The sequence below is a fragment of the Varroa jacobsoni genome, unplaced genomic scaffold, assembly GCF_002532875.2.
Source record: "Varroa jacobsoni isolate VJ856 unplaced genomic scaffold, vjacob_1.0 scaffold_936, whole genome shotgun sequence".
In the NCBI taxonomy this organism is placed as follows: Eukaryota; Metazoa; Arthropoda; class Arachnida; order Mesostigmata; family Varroidae; genus Varroa; species Varroa jacobsoni.
Window position 1 is genome coordinate 207,504 of NW_019213838.1, and position 25,829 is coordinate 233,332.

Here is a 25,829-nt window from a genome sequence, read left to right on the forward strand (position 1 = left end):
AAACGAGGAGCAGGAAAGTCCCATAGATTATAGTTACTTCGCTGATATTGTGTCACATAGCAAGTAGTAATTTCACTGATAAACTGCAGGAGTATTGGTATGATGCTTATTAGATGCCGAGAAAAACTATATACTATAATTATCTGTAGACAAAATGCTTACTTAGCGCGAGAGAGCCACTCTAAATAATGATGTGTTCTCGCCGATAGTAGCTTATTGGCAGTAGGTCATTTTCTATTTTTAACAAGCTCTTGGACCTATCACTGTAGCATTTTCAGGTAGCTGTTGTCATAATTCACTTTAATTTAGTTTCTACTGTCTATTTAATTCCTTCTTAATTAATGAATTTTACACTAACTCTATGTAGCTTTTCGAAATCGATACAGCAGCGCCACCAGATACCAAAAAAGAGCGCATCTCGAACCTGTTGAATAGGTCAGGCATACACACGTCAGCAAATCCGGGTCACGTTAACGTAGGAAAAACGTAGAAAACTCGATTGGTAGAGTTAATCATTTTAGCGATCGAACCTTTTTGTACCTCAGCCGTTAAATTTATTTGAATCTAGCGTTGATAAGCTGTGGTTGCTTTTACTCACATCTCATAACGGGTACACCTAAACGGTAAAACGAACGTTATTCTATCAACGGACTGTGAAAGTGTTTCGCGCATCTTCGACTACCTTTTTTTCTTTATATAGCGCGTCACAAGGTTTTCACTGGCCGAATAGAGAGCTTGTCGTTTACGAACAGTTTCCTTAAAAGTTACATAATGAGTGCCTAATTTTCTTGACTACACACAGCAGAAGACGCAAGCTTATTTGAAGGTCACTGGCGAAGGAACGGCTATAGATCTTAAGCGCAATGATTTTCTGGCTGGGGGAACATCGATTTTGGCAAAGGTTGGAATTGAGTGAAAAGCAACTAGACAAAGTTTTGCCATTCCCACGCAACATGCGAACGCTAGGATTAATTACGGATGATTCATTTGGGAGACGAACTTTCTTTACCCTTTTTACGTTTTGCCCTCCGGAGTCAGGTTTGAGGTGGCGTGTTTCAGCATCGACTGAACGCTGACTATACTAAGCAGGTAAAGCGAACAAAGGCTTATGGAACTGTTTCCGTACGAACTACTTCCAACGATAAGAAATAGACATACCCATCTATCGCCTTTTGCCGATTTCGCTAAAACAGGAAAGCCAAGATGCTGATATATGTGCAAGTTTAACGCATGACCATAGGTTTGTTGAATAAATAGATAATACTTACCTCAGTGCCACTCTTTTATACATGTATCATACATCAACACATCTCTAAGAACTGCGCAGGACTCGAACAAGGTAGTGAAGGGTAGAAAATTATACAATTTTTTTCACATATTTATATAGGGATATCGTTTACAGTTGTATATGATTAGGCACGAACGTTGCTATAGTTTCAGCGATTTCTGCTTAAGCTCCCCATTTGTTCCTTTTCTCTCACCCATTATAAAAGCGGACATCGGGCTGCCAAATCCTTGATGACTGCAAGCGAATCGCAGACACGTTATTGTATCGAAGGGGGTCCCAGACGAGATTTGCATCTTCCCAGTGAAGCGAAAGCCAAATCCGAGTTGTGAGTTCACCCGCGTTTGGGTCCTGTGTTACAAATAAGCGTAACGATTTCATAAGCGGATAGACACTGTATCAAAAGGAAAGAGCGTGGCATTTTTTTGCCCCTGTAATGTTTGCGAAATACTTGTTTAGATGATAGATTATTCATAACGTTCATTTAGATCGGCATTCACTGAGAGAAGTGCTGCTAATTAATTTAGGTAGTAATCACGAAATATATAGTACGACCTTCATACGAAATATGCGGAATATTGTCATACGTCGATTACAAGCGGGGGGTAAAGGGACTTCCTATGGTCGTAAATTCATTGAAATTGGTGATATTATTTGAATCGTATTACTTACCACTTTTATAAGATAAGTAATCTACTTTATACAGAAGCGTACCCTATATACTTCATATAGAAGCCTATCTGTGTCGTCTCTATAAACAAAATTTCAATCGTGAACCGTTTGCAGTGAACCAGTTCGTGAACCGGTGAATAGAACGCACCAATTTCATTATTTTTTGTATGTTGACGTTTACTCTGACGATTACAGGCTGGCTGAGGTTTCTCGTTGGCCTCTCGACGATATTGTAGTACTGTAAGAGGTCGACAGCAAGCTGCCGCTCATGCGGGCTTCCCGTAGCGCTCAGCGGATAAAAACCTATGGCCCCCGATATAGAAACCAATTACCTGTTAATTAAGTTCACTTCCTACGTTACATAGATGCATATACTTAACCGAAAAAAAACCTGCTATCATTACCTAGAAAAAAACGATGAGCTTTGGTGGTATGACGTGCTAAACAAAAATGATAGGTTAGTTTCATAAAAGTCACACTCTGAGCTCACAGGCCTTGTAGTTGTTGTTTTTCGGCTAGGTTAATGTATTAAACAAACTTCGGCACACAGTAACTTCGATACAAAGATACACAGTAATATCACGTACTTGTATATTTAAGTTAAAAATCTGCCTACAGAGTTCGCTGCTTTAGTTGATAATAACGTTGAAATCAAAAACAATACAATAAGAAATTTACTTATACGTAGATAAATTGTTCCGGCTGAGGCGATAAATATCTGTATGTGACAATCTTAACGAAAAATTAGGGGTTAGACTTTAATCTGGGCGCGCGTATTGCAACAGACAATTTCCCTATGTAGCACCCTATGTAAATATACCCGTAGGAGAACCAACATAATTAAACAGCGCGTACCCGCATAATGGTATTGTCATATTATAGCAATGTTTTTGTAGCGGAAAAGGACGCGCACCAGCCGATGATCGACAACTACTTCTAACTTTGAATAAAACATACTCAACTTTGATTGACTTGTCGGTTCCAACCGCAGTTGATACCCACGATAACTAGTTTTCATGTAACAGTTTTCTTTCCTCTACAACGTCGTTTTCGTATTTTCCACCGTCAAATGCTAACGACTAACAGTAGCACAGCTTAGGACACTGAAACGCGGTCGGCTTGTTGCCCGTCCTATTGCTCTGTCGTCTATTTTCTAAACAGATATTAGGACTTGGCAGACGAGACAGGTCCAATGGTCGGAGGGTCTAGCAGTCACCCGACGCGGCAACAGAAAACAACTAGCGACGCTAGTAACAGGTTAAAAGGGGTTTTAAGAAACTGCGTTGCATAAAAGTGTGGCTCAATGGTTTCACGATCCGTTCGTCCGATGATAAAGGGCGAACGACGGCGATCGCGAGATGTTACCTGGATAGGGCTATCTGAACACTTATTCGATATAAACAGGCACACAACCGGTCTATTAGGGCTAGCGACAGCAATTACCCAAGTCTATTCGTCCACTGGTGCTGGAGTAACTTTGTATGGCCCTTTTAGATAACTTCGATGCGCAGTGGACACGTGCAAAGGGTAATGGGTGGGCACAATGGGAGTGACCCGATCGTACCAGACTTAGAATTGGCTTTTTAGAAACTGATATAATAACGAATGTTCCAACGAACATTTAGCATATAGGGCAATTATTTGGAGTGAAGGTATATATATTAGGTTGAAGTATTATTACTATTATTAAAAAAGAAACGGAACTTCTTACTTATGAATTGGACAGGGCTGAAATTAGTTTAATTCTATAAGTGCTACTAAAAAAATTACCAGTGAGCAATTATTGATTAACATCTTTGAGCGTATGTGTAAGGTCGTCGAGCCTATTTTGGGATTATCTTCTATTATCTATTATATTTTATGTTGTATCTACTGTATTTTGAGATTATTATTAAGGCTTTATCGTATTCATTCCGCTGCACAGGACCGTCTGCCAGTCACTCATTTATGCTGCAGTAATTAAGCCTGAATACCTTTAGACGATTTGAACGAATCAAAGTTAAGCAATATATTATTATATAGATCACTCCTGCGCCAACCCTCGAGTCGAATGGCTTGTATAACGAGTTTAATTAAAGACCCTATACGCATAATTGATTCGTACGACGCATACGTTTGATGCACCCACGTCACAGATACGCAGTGTTCACTCGTATTTGTTGTTATACTGAGTCATTATCCCGTTCCTCCAAACGTGAGATCCCCACGCCTCCGTTGTCTAATTTTTCTTAGCGTCTTACCTGTTGTCATCAACGCGACGGTAACCAGACCCCCAATGTGAGCTTTTGTAGGTTTTATATTCATCGTCTGTGAAGTGTTCCTCGTCGTTGTGGCACTTTCTTCTGTTCACTCTTCGTCAATGACAGTCGACTTGACCACAAACCTGAAATGGAAACCATCCGTTAGCAGTGTAGAAGCAGATTTTTAATTTCCTGCCGATGATACGATGCTAAAGCCTTTGAAGGGCAAAACGAGGGGCATCAGGAAGCCACTGGAGAAGAAGACGACATCGGCATGGTTCCGCTATCTACTATCAAGTTTTTTCCTTGAAATCAGCAACAAGACGATCGTAGGTCTATATATCGTTGCCAACCTCTGGCTAATTCCACCAGAGAACTAAAACTTTCTAGGGCCTGGCATCGTAACCAGTACCAGAATGTCTGATGCTAACGCCAGGCCGAGTGATGGCCCTCATTCATTCTATAAATATATATAGCTGTTAATAAAAACGACTGAACTGAACTCTATCATGTCTCATATCCGTACTTGTTTGCGCGTGTCCCTGGATTAGGCATTGATTCGTGATGTGAGGAGATGGAGGCTGTCGTCCTGTACAGGATACGTTTGTGGCAAAGCTGATTTGAATTACATATATGGCCAGGCGGCACAGGCCCTCTTGGATTGTCCTTCTGTTCGCTGCTCGGCTGGCTAGACTTGCTAAGTCTTAACTTTGGACAAAAGCATGTCGAAATTGTGAGCATATTCGGCTCAGGGTTTTCGAGCAGTCTGTGGCTCATAAAGGTTCCAACCTTCAATTTGCTGTGTACACATCAGAAATTCTTGCAACAATGACAACGGGTGCTTAGACAAAATAAGCGTCAATAATTTTTGACTAAATATCCTTTCGACGAATTTAACCACAAGCATACTCATAACATAGCCCATAACTACGTTAACGTTCTACCGCCAGTGGCGTTGACCGTAAAAGAAGAACATCTACACAAATAAACCACACGCTGAATATATTATTTTCTATTAAAGAAGCTTTGAAAATTTTTATGACACAATTTTACTATTTATCATACTCGTGCCAGCTATACTACCGGATTCCAATTATCTGTTTTCGATAAGATGTTCTTTTGAGTCGCCGTGTTGACAAAAATAGTTTATACATTCTATATATTCTTGTATCATTTACTTGTACATTTTTGTCGTAGCAGACTTTTGGTTACTAAGAGGAACATACAGCTTAACTAGCCATTGTTTCGGATAATTCAATCTTTGATAATATGTAACGCACATTACCCCCGGGGGCTCGTGTTTCAGTGCGTCGTGATGTTTCGAAGGATTTTCTTCTCCTTTTTTTTGTGAGCCTACTTCAGCGTCTTCAGAATTCGGTAAAGGCTGCTCAGACATGATAAGTAGTGCAACATCGTCCCGTAAGTGGATGAAGGACTGGTAAACAACAGTAAGCTATGCGTTTTTGGTTGATGAATGACATTTTATGTGTAACTTAAATCATGACAACACCAGATCTTTATGCTATGGACTCGTATTCAGCAAAAACAGCTCAGCGAAGATACCAAAGATCTAATGATCACCCTAATAGGCGCAAGGGCGTTATTTCGCGCAAAAAAATGACTCACCGTGCGAGAGCAATTCCAGCTTATAGGAAAAAGTTTTTCAAAGATGACTTTTTCTTATTTATCATTTCACTTAGACCGTAGAATAACAAAACACACATATTTCCCGTAAAGGCTGTGGCGATTTTTAAAACCATTCAGCCTAGACTATTACAAACCTGTCTCCCTAGACATGTCTTCTTCACTGCAATGTTATATTGTTTTTTAGATAACAGTAAAATAAATATGGCTATATCTTCAATTCAGATCTGCTACTGCGGCAGCAGCTTCTCTATTGCTTACCGGCTTCGATGCAGTCTATTCAATCATCTCCCTTTCAACACATGGTCACGTTATATTACCGCTTTAATTTTCAAAGATACCCATGCCGATTCTGGCGTGCATATATCATATACGTAGACATGTATTTCTATTCCGCAGCCTTTAATTTGCTAATGTTCTGACAAGCTTTTTAGCCTGCGAGGAGAAAAGATATGAGAAAGATCGTAATAAGTAAAAAAAATACACCCTTCTTTATGGCAATGTAAGCCCGATAAGCTAATCAATCTTCTGTAATCTATCCGCCTCTAACCAGCAAGCCAAAGCAGGCCCATCGAGCAAGACCCATGAAATGTTCGTTTGTGAAATTATCGTTTACAAACGATACAGAGCCAATCGTTTACATCGACTAAAATCGACTCCTTTGCATTATGTTCTTCAGCCGTATTATAGATCGAGCCGAGATTATCTATAAATAACTACAGCAGAGTGTGTTTTGTTTCCATAAGGCTATTAGCTCGTTCAGGAGCCAAGCTACTGGCAACTGGGTCAATCAGTTCTCCAACGTTGCCCATTGGGTCAATGTCGCTGAGGTAACTGGGGCTCCGGGACAAAGGTCGTAGAGTTGAGCTGTCAGTTCGACCAAACGATTCCACTGAAAACAGAGCCTAATAGGCCGACGTCGAAGGAACTAATCGTTCTGCGTTAGGACCTGTTAATGGACCACTAGCAACGTTCACGCTGTGTCCTTTGAACCAAATGATATCTTATTAGTGCCCATATTCTGATACGTACGAAAGGTGGAGCATGTGAATTGTCAATTGTGGCTTTAATCTTAGCGCTTGTAAAAGTTGCAACGCGTACCTGTAAACTAGAATCAGCAAAATCCTGCTGTGACTAAATAGTAAGCCGTCATAGTTATCATATATACGCAGAAGGATTATTTTCATACCATTATACAACGCTAGCTAGCTGCTCGTTTCTCCATTTAGCTTAATTTAGCGCTAACCATCCTCCTTTTGCATCACTGCCTTTCGCGGTACGCTGCTCTACGGCCCGCACGGAAGAAGCATCTTTTTGCAATGCTCGATTGTCTGGCATCCAAGATAACAATTGAGCATTACTTGCTTCGCTGACCTCAATGATATCCTGCTTAGCTCTAGATACAAACTAGCGCTTGTTCGTCAACCTTCCTTGTGTTGTTGAGGGCAGTAGTATTACCCTATTTATCTGCATGATATTTTTACCTAATGCAACGAAGGAGTCGATAGAGCCGCGTAATTCCCCAAAGAAGGCCTCCACACATGTCCTCTTCCCGTGAGGAACAATATGACTGAGAAAGAGACAGAGAGAAAGACAAAAAGAGACAGCTAAAAATGCTTCCAAAGACAGCTTTTGTCTTTTTCTACTGCTGCCGGTCAAGCTAGTCTCTGGTACGGTTCTCATACTGCCTTCTTTGGTATAAGACCTAGCAAAAGTTTTTGGATAAAAGAAGCATAGTCAAAGGCACTCCGTAGTGCTGTCTGCACATCGTAGAATACATATACGAATCACTGAGTGCTCAGGCGAGAAAGGTGGTCAAGAAGCTTTTTTCTTGCACTCTGCACTTGATCGACCATAGCCAGTCAGACCGCCGGCACTCAATTCTTCACTGGTAAACTGAGTTCTTCAGTCGGCTCACGTGCAAAGGGCCAAGCAACTACCTGGGCTGATTCAACATCCTTAATTCGTACTTCACCAAAGCGTCCTTAGCTTGACGAGTAACCTTTCCCAAAATCTTACTTTCAACCGGTAGGATTATGTAAACTTTTTGAGTTTATGGAAAGTTTCGCGATAGTGCGATGCATCCGTCATTATGTATGCGTTATACCATGGTAGAAATAACGCTTCTATAAGATGAACGAGCCATGACTTTTATATATCTGTACACTTATTTAATACTGCGATTTTAGTTATCAGAACCCAAATTGGTTGAGGTCTCTATGAGTTCACTATATGAAAGCAAATATTTATATTTTAATAGATAGCAATCGACAATACACTGAATTAGTGGTTCACGTTAGATAATTAGAGGCGTCATTCAGGAAAGCTAATGAAATTAATTTCATATAATTTTTTTCCCAAGCGGACATTTCCCGTACCCCCAGATGCATTATTACAGAGTGATTGGGTGTGAGCAACAAGCAAAATAATGAACAGATAATTACCTACTCTGTAAGTGAAAACGTCACGTTCCTTCGTTTTATGAGGAAATGGGCTGATTGACGCACCGAGTTTTTGATGCGAATCACTGTTAATCACGCTGTGAAGTTTTTTCATACTTTAGAATTTTTTCCCTTTTCAATATTCCCTATTGATTCCTGCAATCGAGCCGACATTTTTTGATGAGCCATTTTTTTTTTGTAGTCATTAGCAAACATCATTTTGCTTAAAAACGAAGTCCGTTACAGTTTCACATCGTTCTCTTTGAACACTGTATCTTGTCGTATTTAAAGGAGAACTTGCAATGATGACAGCGATCATTTTCTTAGTTACAACCTGTCACTATTTACATGCTTTCTCCGATGTTTCATTCTTGGCCGAGACTAAGACCGAGACTCTATTTCTCTGAGTTCTGATAAAGCTGGCGGTTAATTGAGGTTTCGACGGTTTTTGCCAGGTCAACTAGCTTTTGAAGATTGTGAGCGAATGTTAGAGGAGACTATAGAACCTGGTAGACTGAGGGCACGAGTTGATCTATGGTAAGAGGGTGAAAGCCCAATAAATGGACTAGTACCACTGTTATTTAGGAACAACCGACCGTGGAACCCTACAATTCCACAGAGTCACGCAGGGGGCTGGCCATCGCCTGAGGGCATTGTGGTCTAAGGGCCATCAACAAAGTCCAGACTCAACTACGGTTCAGCACAACGTGATTACAATCCACTTCTCTTTCGACATTCAACGCCAGACAGTCGGCGCTTTGTCGGCTTTTTCCTCTCGTCACGTTTAAGTAAAATACAGTTGTGCCGGCTCCGGTTCGTGGTAGCTTTGTTGCAACTTGGCACGTTCGATACATAGAAGCAGGCCCACGCTGGTTACAGCATAGACTATCAAACCCCATTGACTGGCCGTCGTTATGGTCCACAACGTTTCGTTTTACCCTTTTGCGCTGTTTCCATACTACAAATTTTAAATAAAAAATAGTTGCGCACACCCCTCCCCGGGGCTTTCGTCGTTTGCCGATACTTCCCAGCAGCGTGAAACTGACAGGAAACTCTAAGCAAAGAATTCTTGCATTCATAGCGGCAGAGAGTTCTATGCCGTAACGCTCTCGGGTTTGCCTTGGCTCGGGTAGGACCCCTTAGTACACAGGACGCTGCCTCTGGTTAAAGGCTGAGGAGTGCGCCTATCCATCTACAAGCTGATAAGTAAGTTCGCCGGCGCTAGCTCAGTTGCCACCGCTATCACAAATTTCGTCTGTTGTCAAGCTAATCTCGTTTAGTTGAATTCATCCGATGTTCAGCCTCAGCTTGGGTTCGTTGTTGGGTGTTTGCCAAGCTCCGCCCGCTTGGGCGGTGGTCAGTCTTTCCCTACCAACAAGTTGCTTTGTCATGCTGAGCCACGATTGTCTGTTGAGCCGCTATTGGCTGTCTAACTGCGGAAGATCGGGCATCGCAGATTGACATCGGCAGTGGCTATGGGCGTTGACAAGGTGAAAGCTCCGTCCGAAATCTGCTCCAAGCTGGCTTCAAAGTGAAATAACGACGAGACAGACAACGAACGAAAATAATAAATTCTACATAAAGGTGCGACCGATCACTGGCCAATCGTATCCTATTACCAATTGTCTTTTGTCCTAAACGATTAATGATAGTATCCCTTTATCGATAGCACTGGCTAATGCGTCATACAACCATAAGACGCGTACACGAAGTCGGAAAGCTAAGCCTGCGGGTTATGCTTCATGAACTATCAATAGTAGTTTATTAAAGGACCTATAACAGACATTTCGTGATCAGGTTAGTGGAACGTACAATATAATCTAAGAGTTGATAATTATTTTTTTTTTTGCCTCACGAGTCAACGGTACCTGGCCACCAAATGAGCTGCCCGTGAAAAATGTATTTACTTAGGGTAAGATCTTAGACCCACATTGAAATGTATCATTTAAGCTAGAATCAGTTAATATTATGTAAATAATTATATATTGCATCGTTAAACCAATACAGTCTGCCAAAAACTCGAGTCGTCTATTCAGAGTATTAAATTATCTCGAACTACACAACTTTACTTAGATTATTATTTATAATGGACGTTTATAAAAAATATTTATCAATATTTATACGGTCCACAATCAAACGAGGGTTTCTAATATAATTTCGTCTCGCATTTCGTTCGTAAAGCTGTCACAGAGTCCTTTTGCAATAGGCCAACTGTCAACTGGTTTTCATACAGAAATCTTGCATTATAATCTCTGTATTAGGCTAAGTGCGTCTGTTATCACCACACTTTCAGGCGTTTCGGATCAATGCGTCTGATTGATAGGTGGTTCGATTTGGCAGTTTCTTGCCTAACGCATAGACGGCCTCTCATGAAGCAAATTAGGGCTAGACGGACTTCGATAGCCAGATAGGTATAGTCTCGCTGAGCATATATATGAAGAAGAACATGGCTACGTTTAGGATGCGAATACCTGGCGGGTACTCGCGTGTTTATTAAAAACCAAGTTCTCTATTTATTGACCAGTTTAGGTAATAACTACTACCTAAAAAGGCTTCCTATATGTGGCTCCATCTGTATGTGTGTGACAAGCCATTCAATCTTTTCTTATAGCCTTACACCTATTTTACTCTCTTACTGCTAAAACAAGTCACGCTCAATGTTTTTCTGATAGATTCATTCCAACTAATGTCACAAATGGCTATTGTTGATGTCCTAATTATCACGTTTTTGTAGCAGCAAATAGGGCACAGCCCCTGACAACATCGGCGGTTCTGTGTGTCGAAACCATCTTGACCCACACAACTGCTCGGTCGTTGGTGGTTGGCCGCATCACTTCGTGGAGCCTTTTTTCGCTCGCACCTGGAAGCGTAGCGAATAATATCAAGAAGACCATTAACAAAGGCGGCATCTCAAGTAATGCTTTTTCTCCATTAAACTCCGCTTGTTCTGAAAGAGACATCAGGTTTACACCATCACAGATTCTTCAGAAGCCCTACTTGTTAAGTTGCTACACTTGTCTCCAAGAAGCAGCGGGTATGTCTTATAAGCCAGTCAGTAAGCCTCGAGAGCCAGAAATAGTGCAGCGTCTTGTACCATCGCGAAGCATTTCCTGAATGAGACGACTATCATGTCTAAACTCCTACCATTTTTAGGTCTCTTTGCGGTCCTTGGTTCAAAAAAGTTAGATGAGACATCGCTGCGTTTCTTCTTGATCTCGGTTCCCAAGTGGGCCCTCTATTCCGTCGCACTGCGCGTACCGAGCAGCCAAGTTGATGAGCGCCTCATCTTACTCCGTCTCTTATTGGCTTCAATTTATTTTTAGAGTCGCAGTAGTTAAACAGGTGAATTACACGAGGCATAAGTGGCCTTCCAGCAAATTTTAAGTTTGATTGCTCCAAAGACTGAGTTTATTTAAAGTAGACATTGGGTGTATTAACCTCATATAGGTGAAAATGTCAAAAGAAACTAGCCGATCTTCAGAAAAATATAAGGTCAAACTGTCAAATAGCACGAGTCATACATACATACATAATTACTAAAAGACGGTGGTAATGCAGAAGTTCTCTCAGAATGTTCAGTTATTAACCTGTTAAGTTATTGATCATAGGTACAAATTGTTTCGGATCAAATAGCTTACAACAAACAAAGCAGTTTTGAACAACTTCGTTTGTTGATCCACTGTACAATACATCCATGCACCATACAACAACGCTGAAAAGTCTACATATTTTTAAATGAGAATTTGCCTTTTAGAGTAAAGTAGATTCTATGTATGAATGCGACTTCAATGTAACAGTTGACTTATTCAGGTAGGCCACAAATGTGTTTCTATTGTTTAACAAACAAGTCATTTTGGCCATCGTCACCCATCGGTTTCACTCATATTCATATGCTAGTACACACGAGCAGGCCAAAACCAATTGCTTCAGGAACCATACTGTAGCTACCTAGCGTTGTTACACTGAGGTACGTGAGAACCTCTGCAGACCGTGGAGGTATCTAATCAACACTTGAGCACCTGGCTCCTCTTGGGGTGATTTGTTGTGACGCCTGTACTGGGTGTGTGTTGTCGCAGATAGGTGCAAGGCGAATGGCTCAATTTTTCTTATGTAAGTTAGAAAATACGTTGAGTAGAAACCCCGGTTTAATCAGTTTCAATGACAGTTGTACTTTATTGAATAGCTCCAATTTGTACATGTAGGCCGCTGATGCCACGGTAGTAATTAAGCCAGATAGAGCTGGATGTAGCAGGTGTGAAGAAAAGGGACATCTCGTTTTTATGAAATCAGAAAAATTTGACAGTTCATCAGATGAGCATTTCCATTTCTCGGCAGTGAAACGAAGAAATACCTTTGTGGCGACGGATAACCGTCTATTTATTGGCTGCAACGTATACGTGGTGAGTAACCAAAAGGACGTATATGAAGAGCTGCATAGGACAGCACTGATGTCTCGAGCACACGGCTAATCACAGTGAGCATCAAGTGAGCGCTTTACCGCCAGCATATCATCAACATATGTCAGTTAAGTGTTGAAAACATACTACCTCCAACAAAACCCATGTTTCAAGTTACGTACCTGACAGAACCCCAAACTGAAGCAAGTAATCGTTAGTTTTCTAATAATACCTTCCGGTATGTTACTGCCTCCCGTTGTTTTTCGGCTGCGTGCTAATTCCCAGTGACATGACATGACATCATTCTTCTATCAGACATTGTCCTTTCAATCTCTAGAGCCGAATGGACAAGGGAATTAAAAAAGATCTTGTTTCCTGCGCTCTTCTGGAAAAATTCCATAAGTCTGATGTTACTGGAATCAGATTGCGGCCTGCAATGTACTCATGCTAAAAAACGCCGAGGTTCCTGAAGATTCCACAAATAAGTTTTTTTTTTTATTCACCGTTTGCTAGGTATTTAGGCACGACTGTGAATAGCACACCGTCATATACGGCTCGCGCCCTATAAACGTACTCTGTTATTTTAGGCGCAAGGTCTTTTTATATTCGAAAGCTCTAACCTGCCGTATAAGCTTCTAATAAAAACAACGACACCTTGCATTGGGCATGATAAGCCCAGCTTACGTTTTCGCCCGATGGCAAATTTAGTTTTATTTTCAAAAATCAAACTTTTCAGAATTATTTCTTCAGTATAATATCAAAAAAAAAAAGGCCTAGCCACGGTGAATCGTGTTGGATTTATTTGGGATTTCTCCAAGAGACACGTTTACTATATGCCATAGTAACTATTTGGCCACGCTGAAATTTGAACAAGCAATGGCCGCATATTGATAACTGCTAGGGCGAGTTATGCGCGCCGTCATTCAAACTACACCACCTCTTATTATCGACCTTAAGAGAGATCTTTCTCTTAGCTGGTCATTAGATCTTTTAGAGGTAACGTAACGATTATAGGATTTGATCGTCGTAAAAGCTCTTAATAGAGCTAAAAGCGCATTCGCTGCTGTGGCGCCTATAATGAAAGTGTTCCATACGAATATGGCTACATGCAGCTGTTTCGATTAGTGAAGATGTACGGACTCAGTCAAGAACCCTATCAGATCCACTTCAATAAACGAATGATACCCTATGTACCCTTGTGTGTTTATGGAAGGAGGAACCAACTATGCAAGCGCTTGACGCCAGAGACCTCTTCGCACTTATTTAACCAAATCATCAAGGCAATCTAGGCAGGTTGTAATTATCAAGCCTGCAAAACATATGAGACACACGTATTAACGACTAAAAAACCAATGAAACCCAATCTAACAGCACCCGAACGTTTAACATTGACTTCCACTACTATTTAATTATCAGCTATAGAAGATATCCAAAATTCGCGAACGTCAAAGCTACGTACCAGCTTTTTTTGCGTGAAGAGCAAAAAACAGCGGTAGAGGCCAGTGGCGAACAGCGCGGTTAGTAAGCTACTACCTAAACAAAGTGGCAACGTGTATTCGAGCGGGCGAAGGCTATATATATATATATATATATATATATATATCAGCTATTGTCTGCAGCTTCTCTTTGTGTCTATATAACACTAGCAACCGTTAGATCGTTTCCGAAATCAGTTTCTGTTTTCTGCATAGAACAAACGAGGATGTTGTTTAAGGTGTGTCACCCGGATGCCCCATTTCGGCACAAACAGATAGCTTTTATAGACGGTAAAAACACCCATTTAAATAATGAATATAAGTGAAATAGTCAATATGTTCAATTTATTACAGATGTATAACTGCTGCTATTAAGGTTAGATGCAGATTGATTGAAAACGTTGGACAAGTTAATACGCAGCTCATCGTCAGCAGTTTTTTTATGACACAATTTCCTTTTTAGAACTGTCCTCCAGGCGCCGTTCGTGCAATGGACCTGACTTATATCGTTATTTATCATAAAGGTAGGTGCAAAGTGTTTTTGTTTATATACTCTCATCTTTTCACGCTCTGCTACGAAGTACAAGGAAATAGACAGTATTAGTCTGTCAACTAGCAGACGGACAGGGAAACGGGTTTCCTAAATTACATACGACATCAGTTCGCATTTATTACATATGTTTGATGATTGCCTTATATATGGAGATATACGGTAGTTAACAACTGTAAACAAACAATGACTCGGTTCCAGCTGAGCGTTATCTATGCACACCCATCAAGAGGCAGGGGGTAGGAGGACTTGAATTGGTCATAAAAACATCTAATTACGTGGCATTAGCAGCGCTACTTGTTAGGAACGTTTCAGTGATATCGAACGCGTCTTGAGGCGGCACTGAAATTGTATAGATAATAATGACCACATACAATATACTACTATAACGGGTTATTTACATCCGTATCGGGAACGCAACGCCGTGAACGTGAGTTTTTTTCTTTTCTTACGAAGACATTCGACAATAAAATTAAAACAAACTCACTCTCCAATGGTAAATCGTCCGGCGAAACTGATACGTACTAACGTGTAATCGTAGCTTATGAGCTTCTTCGAATCAGTCACATTTTCAGAAAATCTTAGTTGATCTCTTTCTTCACAACTACTGATAGGTTCATCTGACCTCAAAGGGCGTGGGTGCCTGTACCCAATACCTAAAACCCATATATATATACACGTGTCGTTTTAGCAGTTTGTGCGAAAGGCGCTCTAAGGGATTTAAGAAATTCAGGAGGATTGCGCGACGCAAGCTAGGAACCTTTAAGGTCGGTCATTCACACAATGCTACTTCAACAATTTGCGAAAAGTAGTGGACATTTTTGTCATCGAAAGTACTCAAATTAAAACGAAAGTGTGCCAGAATTAGAGGCTAAGAACTTTTCCGGCGCAGGCTTTAGAGGGGCGCGAAACCGCAAAGACAACCATCCGTATAGATAATTTCTCTTTATCCGTCACAACAAAAGTAAACGATCACTGAAGGTTAGTTGATGCGGAGCTGGTTTTATTCGGTAACCTAAATTTACATCACCTGTTTCCGCTAACGTGACACTTATCTTGTTTTTCACTTATGGCAAACCCATGGGAATGAGGGGAGTCGCGACAAGGATCGAGGTAAAGATTGTTGGGGATCTTTAACATGCCCTTCAACACAAGACCTTTTGCGTCTCTGTGGTTTTGTTATTGCCTTCTTTTTTTTCTCCTGATAAAGAACATAACGGAAATGATTCGACTGAGGCTGCCGCCGGTTCTTCCTTTTTCCGATTCAACGTCATTCGCAAGCCATGGCCAGGAGCTGATGGACGTGGTGACATCAAGTTTTAATGGCTACGACATTCGTGTCTTCTAAAAAATAGGCCGCCCACACGCACGCTACGAGTGTCTGAAGGCTGTCAAGGTTGCAGACCAAACTGGCCTCATCGTAGTCATTATCCAGTAAAAAAGATAGAAAGCAAAGCTCGACAAATGGAATACAACGGAATATAGCGATCCGCGTATTATCGTGCTGTTGTAGCACACAGAAGGTCTAATCTTCCATATCGAATCGGCTATCGTGCCGCCTGCTGTGCAAAAACATTCCACAACGTTCCTACTCTATTACGCATTGTAGCGTAGACTACCTGTTGAAAATGTGAGTGATAAAGAAAAGGTGCCTAGCAAAATGTGGAACCAGTAATGATATCGTGAGCGGTATCGACATGTAGTTAAAATCCCATATTAGAAAGGACCTTAAGTCCATTTAGCTTGCATGCCCGAAGACCCTCTTATCCCGTAAGAGAAGACCTTACTTCCATTTATTTTTTGTAGCTTATTTTTAATCACGACCATAAATAACTGCGTGTCGTGTTTGCTTGAAGCATACGCAAAGTCCTACAATCGACACACAACATTGTAAAAAAAGTTTGTCCAGGGTTCGCATCGCGCAGACATGAAGCAGACAAGGAGACGCTTCCAAGTTTATCCGTATGGACATGCACAAATAAGTTATATTTACGTCTGTATGCAGTATCCTAACAAGACCTATTGAATATTGATGACAATACTACATTTATGTTTATACGTTTTCATACGGTAACGAATCACAACAGCTGAGGCAATTTCCTTTCATATGTCACTAATTTGACGATGCAGCTTATCGAAGTCACAGAAAAACGTACTTCAGGTACCCTTCTATTTTTCGGACCTCTATCAAAGCAAACGAACTTACGATCAAGAGCACAGTCACCAGAAGTTGACGGGACGAATTCACTGCAGAAAGATGTAAATGTCCAGTGGCAATTTACTTGTAATCAATCACGCACCACCTGCACTCGTATACGGCAAGAATGATTTCTCTGTCAGATAATACCTCTGCAGGTTAGAGTTCCCAGTCACTGAAAAACGAAGGAGCACGCCAAAATTCGTCTTGACGCCTGCCGTCACAGATAATTCGACTAAATTACATCTTTTCGCAGTGACTGTTGAAACAGCGTCGCCTGTGCCGCAGTCATCGAAGTGTACGCTGAGACGAGCCGGCAGCAGTCGAGTATCCACGAATGACGTTTATCGCCTTAGCCCGAATCGTCAGCCGTAGTTGAGTCGCGTCGTATGGCTCATTGAAGCCACCGCCTTTGCTTCATCATGATACAGACGACAATCAGAGGCAATGCTACGAAACCAGTGAAACCGATGATAGCGTACGAAGTGTTAGCCGAGAGCCGACATCCGGCCAAGCGCTTGTTGGGCGAGAGGACGCTCCGGCGTGTCGATAGCTGCTGGTGGTCGGGCGCGATAATCCGGAGCAATCTTCTTTATAACGGGTAGATACTAAGCTAGTGGTGTGTATAGAGAGTAAAATAACGAGATAGCGGCTCCGGGAGGAAGCTAGCAGACCGTTTCCTCACATTGTCAAAGGGGGGTCCTATGGGTTGAGAACCGGCCGAGAATTTTCCTTTCTTTTTTATCCACTGACATTTGGGTATATCGGTGACAATTTATTTGTCTATGAATGGCTCTTTCGCATTCGCCATTCAGCTTCAATTGGTGTAGATAATTTCGAGATAACATCTGAAAGCTGGTGTGATAAACTTGATCATAATGACAATCGAAGTGTTGGTGTTCTCTTTGTCCTACTAGGACTACAAAGCAATATACATAATTTTATCTAAACATTTTGAGTGAATTAATGGAAATTAACTGCCCATATGCTTAGTATACCTCTTTGTCTTGCGTCGTAGTTCGCACGTTTGAGGAGGATTCAAGCTCGGACGCGTCACGTTCTAGTAGCTCTTCCTGCAAAGTTTACCTGGTAAATATAGACAGTGGATTTTTAGGTTTGAATTTTTAACTGTTCTCTTAAAACAAGTTTACAGGGTTACCCCAGATTCGGACGTTGAAGCAGTTTATAATTTTCCTGTCTCCCAGCTTCTGCCTTTTTCAATAACGCGCTTATGTTAAACCTGAGATGTATGTAAGACTCATTCATGCTTCATCCATTGTTGCCACTGTATAATAGTATTGATAGCATTGTTTTTCGTGCGCATAATTTCGAAAATGCACAGTTCTGAACGTGGGCCACGAATGTCGACGTTATTATAACGAACGGCTGTGAGGAAGCAAGGCCCGTATCCAATCCCGCTGCATTGATCAGCAAAAATCTCTTTACCCTTCGAACAAAACAAACGACGACACGTGTCGACAGATTTTAACGAATTTCGCTGTTGCCTTCACGATCGGTTCGAATGGCAAACTCTCAATGGAGTGAGCGAGGTTACCCAGGCACGCTGAAAAATTCCGCTACATGAGAGCAGAAGTGATGAGCGACTTCATTACAAATCCAACATCTTTCTGCGATTGAAAACACGAGATAAATATTGTACAGTAGACACAGAGGTAGTTTGTAGGTGGTTTCGAAAACAGAACAGTAACGTTCGCACAGAACTCATATGAGTTTCTACTGGTGGCAGCGATCCGTTACAAATAGTAGGACTAACGAATAGGTTGTTATTAGTGGTCAATGCAGCTGCTGTTCGTCTGCGTAGATGAAGAGGGTGACGCGAACCATCGGAAGGCGGCAGGTTTTTTAAGCATTCCCATTAAAGTAAGGCGCCACGAAGCCAGACCAGTTGCTGTTAGTGCGACGACGTCTTACCTTGACCGCAATCGTTAGGGTTACCGTACTTAATCGTAGCGATTAGACAGAATGAAAAGTGACTGATCACAACGACGCGCATCGGCAAAAGACTTGTTGATTAATGAAAGGGAGATCCTCATTATTACACTAATACTTATACACACGCACAAAATTATGACCATAGTTGAATATGTGGGGACAGCTAGGTACATGGAAGACGTTGATCCAGTATCTAATGTATGTATGACCACATTAGCAGTTTTGCATACTTTTCATGTATCCGACACATTGCCGATAGGTACGTTACGAAAGCAGGCAATACGAACGATTTCGTCGTGCCTCCCACACTTTGCTAATATGTATTGTCTGTTTGTTTTCTCATGAAGCAACTATTTCTCTGCAGAATCTTTTTCGGTACAGATAGACTTCCGTGCGTGGTGAAATTAGGGGCGCACAAAGGGGAGAAATTGTATATTAACAGGCTTCCTTGGCATCTACAATCGTCACGCACCGACTCACGTGCCGCGCTGCCCAATGCCAATGATCATTTGGTATCTAATGATGCTCCTATACAATAGCATACGCCGTTGGCCTACTGTGTATCTGGGTCTCGTTAGCTCAGCTGGAAGAATGCTGGTAACAGCTCTGCGTTAAGTGTGTTACGATCGTCGCAGTAGTGTGAAGATAAATGGTTTCTACTATGTGTGTGTGTGTGTGTGTGTGTGTGTGTGTGGTGTGTGTGTGTTTGTGGTTGCTTTCCGCACACTCTGCTGGGTACTGCAAACACCACTCGGCACTGTCTACTGGGAGAAAGACGCACTCCAACCCACACGAGAGCTCGGCTACTAACGCTTATTCCGATAGGCTCTCTCATGAGGTATTTTGGGCCCCCTTTAGCTTCCAACCAACGAGCCTGGCTCGTTTACTACAGTAAGCCTAACAGCCATTGTTGATTGTATAGTATTCGTTATACACTCTCGCGGAGGAAGAAAAGACAAAAATACGAACATTGACAAAAGCATAAAGGGCCAAACTACTATCAGCAGCACTCGGAGGGCCATCCGCGAATCGTCGCTGAATCCAATAAAATCTGACCGAATATGATAGGGGGTCCCGAGTTGAACAGCCGAGTTGAAGAAACCACCGTCGTGGAACAATACGAGGCGCAAGCAGTGGACTCCACAGCGGAAAACAGTCCGGGAGGAGATCGGGAGTCGAGTGCTTCGAGCTGACGGTGACGAAGCTCCCGTTGAATGTGTCGTACACAGTGGAAACGTGCGAGAGTATGACTCGACAGCTCCGATACGCTATATCGACAATGGAGTGGTTGGCAAAGGTATCAAGATTGATTTGGCCGTGTGGATATGCATGTGTATATACAGTGATGCACAGACCATGTGAAACGACCTCCTTATAAAAAACGGCACTACTTGTCCACAACGGGTCAACCGATGCCGAAATAGCGTTTTCAGCTCTTATGTGGATCCATTACTGTATAATCTTAAAGAAGTTGTTGCAAATGTATAACCGTAAATGAAACGCGAATTTTTCATTGCACCCCTGAAGGGAAGCCATGTAAGACTTCGCTATGGAATCGCCAAGAATTAGTCACTTGCAGATCTAATGGGTGCAGTGGACCCATTTTTAAATTGATTGCTTGGACGAACCGATGCATGAAAGACTTGTGTAAACTCACAAGCCGGATTTAAAGCTTTTTTTGGTGATGGGAAGTACTTTACAAATTACGAGGCAGACTATTTCATGTCGGTGCCTGTATTCAGGAAAGTGTGTCGTAGAATTATACCGCAGAAGAATACAAGTATCCGTAGGGTGCATCAAAAGGTTACATCGACGTTTTTTTTTTTTGAAACGGTACGACGACAGACATTAATGCCCTTTTGTGGTATCTGCAAATTGTCATGGCTGAGTCTATTTCAGGATGCAGCCATATCGCTTGAGCTAAGCGTCAAAACGTACTAAAATTTTCATTATCACCGTGGATCGAAAAACTCATTGCGCAGTAGCGCGTGCAAACAAACAAAGAGCCCGAACGATCGCTCGACGTCGTAGTGCTTATACCCTGCACCGGCCAATGCCATTCGCGTTTATCATTAAGTGTCACCTCTACCAATTATCGATTTTTTTGCGGCTCTTTACATGGGGATGTGGAGTACGTCAAGCCTACTACTGATAATCGTTAACAAGCAAATGACTGTTACATCACACCGCCGTATCTTGTATAACTAGCATGAGGCAGATGGGATGATGTCGCTATCATTGCTAGAAAACCTCTGCTCCAGAATCTGTATTGGGGGCACAGATAAACAGCATTTTAGCGAGCTGGCATACTCGAGCATATCGGTAGGCCTAAACAGATCTGAAATCGGCCACTATTCCCACCTCCGATACCGACGCATCCTTTTAAGCTGTGTATGAGTCTGCTATGTTCGGTGTATCGGTGCCTCCCAAAGGCTTCAAATGCTATTTACAAGTCGGTAGCGAACATCGTGCACATTTTGAGACATTTCTGCAAAGCCAGAAGACCAGTATGATTCTGCGAATAAGGAGGAAAACAATAGATAGTGACCGTTTCGCAACGTACTGCCGTCGTACTCTCCGTCTGTAGATTTGTTTCATATAATGCCATGGCAGCAGAAAAGATCTCAAGGAACCGTTAGTATCCTGATGCCACACTCTGAAAGGCAATATTACCTTCGATGATCTATTTCATTACGTTGCGAGAACGCTAAGTGTTTGGATTCGAAGCATTGGCTAATGTGAGTAATACCGTGCCATGCAGATTTTGATATAGGGTTCGAGAAAGGTGTACGGCGATCGTAGAAGACAGAAGGCGTTGTTAACGTTTTACGACGATCTTACACTAGTAATATCAGGATATAAGTAAATCTATCGTTCATGCGGCTTGTCTTCATTCTCTCAAGCTTACAGATTATCGTTGAATAGTCTGTCTAAATGACACGGGGTTTCAGCTTAAATTAATTATGGGAAAGTAAGCAAATTTTTATTAATTTAAAGTTACAATCTATACGACACAACTATACACCAAAACGGGAAATGCATAAAATAAAGCGTGCTAACTGCTTTTATGAAGATATATACTGTATGCAATTAACATGCCAATTGTCGTTCCTTCATAAAAAAAAAAAAAAAAAAAATCAAATTGTTCGTTTCTTGATGTTCGTCTCCGCTAGCCCAGGAAGTTAGTCGCTGTTAACTGTTGTTTATGTTATTTTTTCGCAATCCAGCCATCAGGTACCATTTGTTTTTAACATGAACGTTTCGCCACAAAAACGTTTATGTCTAAACACAGGTCGATAGGGTACGCACATTTTGTCTTTTTGTGTGCCCATAATGCACTTGCTATATACTCGCAGAATAGTAGGTCGGAGGCGCTGATTACGCTGTTTGAGACAGAATTCCAAATGAAACTTAGTGGTGTGGTATTAGCAGTACCCTATCTTACAAAGACTAAATATCGAAAACAAAAGTAATAGCCTTTAACGAGGGAAGCATTTGAATAATGGGCTCGTATAGACACTATTAATTGCCTCAAATTGTCGACAAAGTTATTTTTTTCATTTTCGATCGTAACGATCATTTATATATCAATTTCAGTGCAGCCAAAGAAAGGAAAGGCCTGCGCTGAGCTTCTGGAGTGCTTAGAGAACTCCCCAGGACGATTGCTCATCCGTTACAAATAATCTAAATCTATAATATAAATGGTGTACACTTTACGGAGCTCGGCATAGTTGAAAATAGTATAGATTGCTTCAATCGGTTTATAATAGATTGACAGTGACGGCTGCTGGTGGCAAAAAATAGAGCGGGCTAAATGCAACCCAAACATCAACGAGACTTGACAACACATGATCGCTCGTGTTTCGAAATTCTCGTGCGTCGCCATATCCAGGCCTTTCATCAACGTTTGTGTGGGCCTAAAAATAGATTTTTTTTTTCTGGCCGACCCACAGGCGTCAGTGCCTTGAGCTTTTTGACTCAAAAGTGTTTTGGGGGTACTATTGTAAGTCATGGGGTGCGCTCTGTAGTTACGCAGTTTCCATTTGACCTTCTGGCCTTGTTACTAACAGTTCTTTATTCATGAAAAAATTCCTTTCGGAAATACCTTTCGTGCGGATATCTAAATTCGAGCCAATGGCTTATGATTGAGCCAAAGAAGGCTATGATAGAGCCTTGCTATCAGCCATCATCGGGACCGGGTTTGTGTCGGTACGAGCTTGAAAGGAGCAAGTTGATTTTCTAAACAGCGAACTTCGTAAAATGTAAAGAAATAGATTTTGTTTCATTTACTTTTCCGTTTATTAAACCTATCCTTAATAATAGGCACACTGAGCTAAACACGACTGGGTTCATAAATGAAATAAGCGAAAAAGATACTTTCCTCACTTCGTTAAATGCGGTTGCTCGGCAGACTCTTGTGCGACCTCTGTTCAGGCAAACAGGCCTCACAATGTTGGGGCTGTCATCTCTGGAACATAGTAGTAACTAACGGCTAGGTCACAATGGACACAATGGTACTGGACAGTTCTGTGTTTCAGAACAATAATAGCCTATATACCAAGTTTCTATTTCTTAATATCAACTTTTCACACCTATCGCAAAAGCCTCACGTGCCCATATTGATCATAGCATCTTGATTATTTCCTTTGACTCCGATAATTAATCGGGAACTTCCGCAGTGCCGAACCGTAATTACACAAAATCTAAAATTATCGTGGATTCAAATAAAATGGATAGAAATGAAACGATACGACACGATGCCCCACTGGCACGGGAAAAGTGGGTGAATTGGGCTTGTGATCTTCCAGGTGCATCTAACAATTCTCGTGTTTGCGTTTATTGGAGTTATCTGCCATGCAAAATCGTTTAGCCCATAACAATAACCAATAAGCCGAAGAAAAGAGCGTCAGCGGCTACGGGTTATTAATTCACTTTTCGAGAAGCTTAACTATTGTCCTAAATAGAAACAAATCGAGGCGGCCAACTAGCGCAGGGCACTGAGTTAGACTCCGTCCAAGCTTTGGCAGAAAAGATAGTACTGCAGGCTGACATAGCACATTGGTAAATACTCGAATGACTTGTTTATTATAATGAATAATATTATTTTAGTCTCATATACGGAAATCGAGTTAACATATAGTGCAACTTATATATATATATATATATACGTATATGGTAAGACGAACTTTGTACCAAAGCTTTTTATTTGAAAAATATCCTTAATAACTCACCGTCATACAGGGCATCCAACTTAAGAGTTGATCTTTTAGTGTTGTTAGGCAGAGACGCTTAAGATGCCTACGTCAGCTATATTAATCCACATTTTTGAGGTTCGTTAGATTGTGAGAATTCAAGTTAACGTACTTTACTATAGCTACTTCTGCGACGCTTTAATGACTAGACTAATTACTGCGACAAAACCGTTATAAACTTTTTTTACAAATAATTATATTGTATTCTTCCCCTAGTATGTTCCGAAAAGCTGGTCATACAGCCTGACGACGATCCAACTAGAAAATAGCGTTCCTTCACGTGAGCCCCTTTTCAAATGGCTAACTGAGCAACGTCAGTCTCATCAAAAGCCCGGGCATCTGGCTTTTTAACCAACCCACGGTACTCAAATTTATCTCCACCTCGAGATGCTCCCCCATGCCGAACTTCTAGCTTTTGGGTGAAATCACCCCGTTCATTTTTCCCTTATTCTCAACTCAGGTTTTCAGCTGGCTTCCATTCAGGTACTTCGCTTATTGGGCAAGCTTGACTCACAAAATGTCTTCATTTTGCTGAAACGCGCGTGCCGAACCACAGCGTTTATGCCCTGTGTGGTTCTCCGAAGATAATATGACGTAAGAATTAGAAAGAAGAAAAGCCCACAAAACTTCAGCGGTCTCTAAACTTGACGTTCAAACTAAACTATGACGCAGAAGGTTACACGCGAAATCGCCTAACATCGTTTTGTGAACCTCGCCCGGTGACCTGCTTCGGAACTTGTCCTGTATTTAGTAAACAGAACGATAAACTTTGAGCGTTATAAGAGTAAAACTACAATAAGGGTGAAGGCAGGGTTTTTTAAAGCTGCGGGTGCTTATGCAGCTAGTAACGATGTGAATATTTTCAGAGAACAGTGGTTTTCTTTAGTAAATACCCAGAGGAAATGTTTTCATGGTCGTGACGACGTTTTCTATTTGATTTATTATTTTATTCGTAATCCTAGTCAAAACGTGGGCGAAAAAAATACATGATGATTATTATGCACAACATTGCCCCTTTATTACTCGTCAGCCTTCGTCAGGCGTCGTATAGATGAACTACTCGATGCTAGTTGAAAGCAGTTGAGTTCTAAAACGCCTAGCGTCCCGTATAGCCGCAGTATTCGCAGCTGGCAGGGAAATATCAGCGACAAACTACGATTAATCATGATTTGCTTTATTGTTTTCGTCCGCATCAGATACACGACTCTTTGTGTGCAACCTTAACTCTCCAGCTCGATTTGGAACTTTCCCTTGGGTCAGGTTTAGGTATAGACGACGCAGGCAGGGCTAAACCAATCCGAGCCTATCAAAAAAATATTCGACCAGATCTGAAAAAAAGAGCTACAACTATTTCTGTCTATTTTAAATAGTCTCGTATAAACGTACATACATGCAAAGAATTTTAAACGTTATGGTGAATGCTATGAAACGATCTATACCGTTTTAACGATTTGCCATGGTAAAAAGTAGAAATCAATTAGTTTTAGTCTTCTGCGTTTACAGTGCGCTATGTGTTGGGCCCGGTCAAAAATGGTTGTACGATAGAGTATAGGAAAGCAACCATTTATAGCACTTACGAGGCCAAATGTTCTTGCTTACAAAATATCAACTGCATCTGCCTTTCATCGTAACATGAGGCTGTGAATATAGTATGCTACTTCTATATCCTCCATCGATACTGTAGTGTTTTCTAAATGGCTAGCGAACCTATTGCCCCCATGAA

At 41.4% G+C, this 25,829-nt stretch overlaps 1 protein-coding gene across 6 annotated transcripts in view; it reads right to left on the reverse strand.

Annotated features, from left to right (window-relative positions):
- LOC111265136 (neuronal acetylcholine receptor subunit alpha-7) overlaps window positions 1–17,418 on the reverse strand; it is a 34,297-nt gene extending 16,879 nt beyond the window's left edge. For 3 of the 6 annotated variants that reach the window (XM_022841552.2, XM_022841551.2, XM_022841553.2), the window contains exons 1-4: window positions 16,911–17,418; window positions 4,198–4,340; window positions 2,106–2,260; window positions 1,482–1,636 (exon numbers count right to left, since the gene is read on the reverse strand). In XM_022841552.2, the coding sequence (XP_022697287.1) occupies window positions 1,482–1,636; window positions 2,106–2,260; window positions 4,198–4,261 (374 nt within the window). In that variant the 5' untranslated portion in view covers window positions 4,262–4,340; window positions 16,911–17,418. Of the gene's footprint in view, window positions 1–1,481; window positions 1,637–2,105; window positions 2,261–4,197; window positions 4,341–7,030; window positions 7,118–16,910 lie in introns of those variants that run through there. The other 3 variants (XM_022841550.2, XM_022841549.2, XM_086970360.1) reach the window with 2 other exon arrangements.
- Window positions 17,419–25,829: the final 8,411 nt, after the last annotated feature.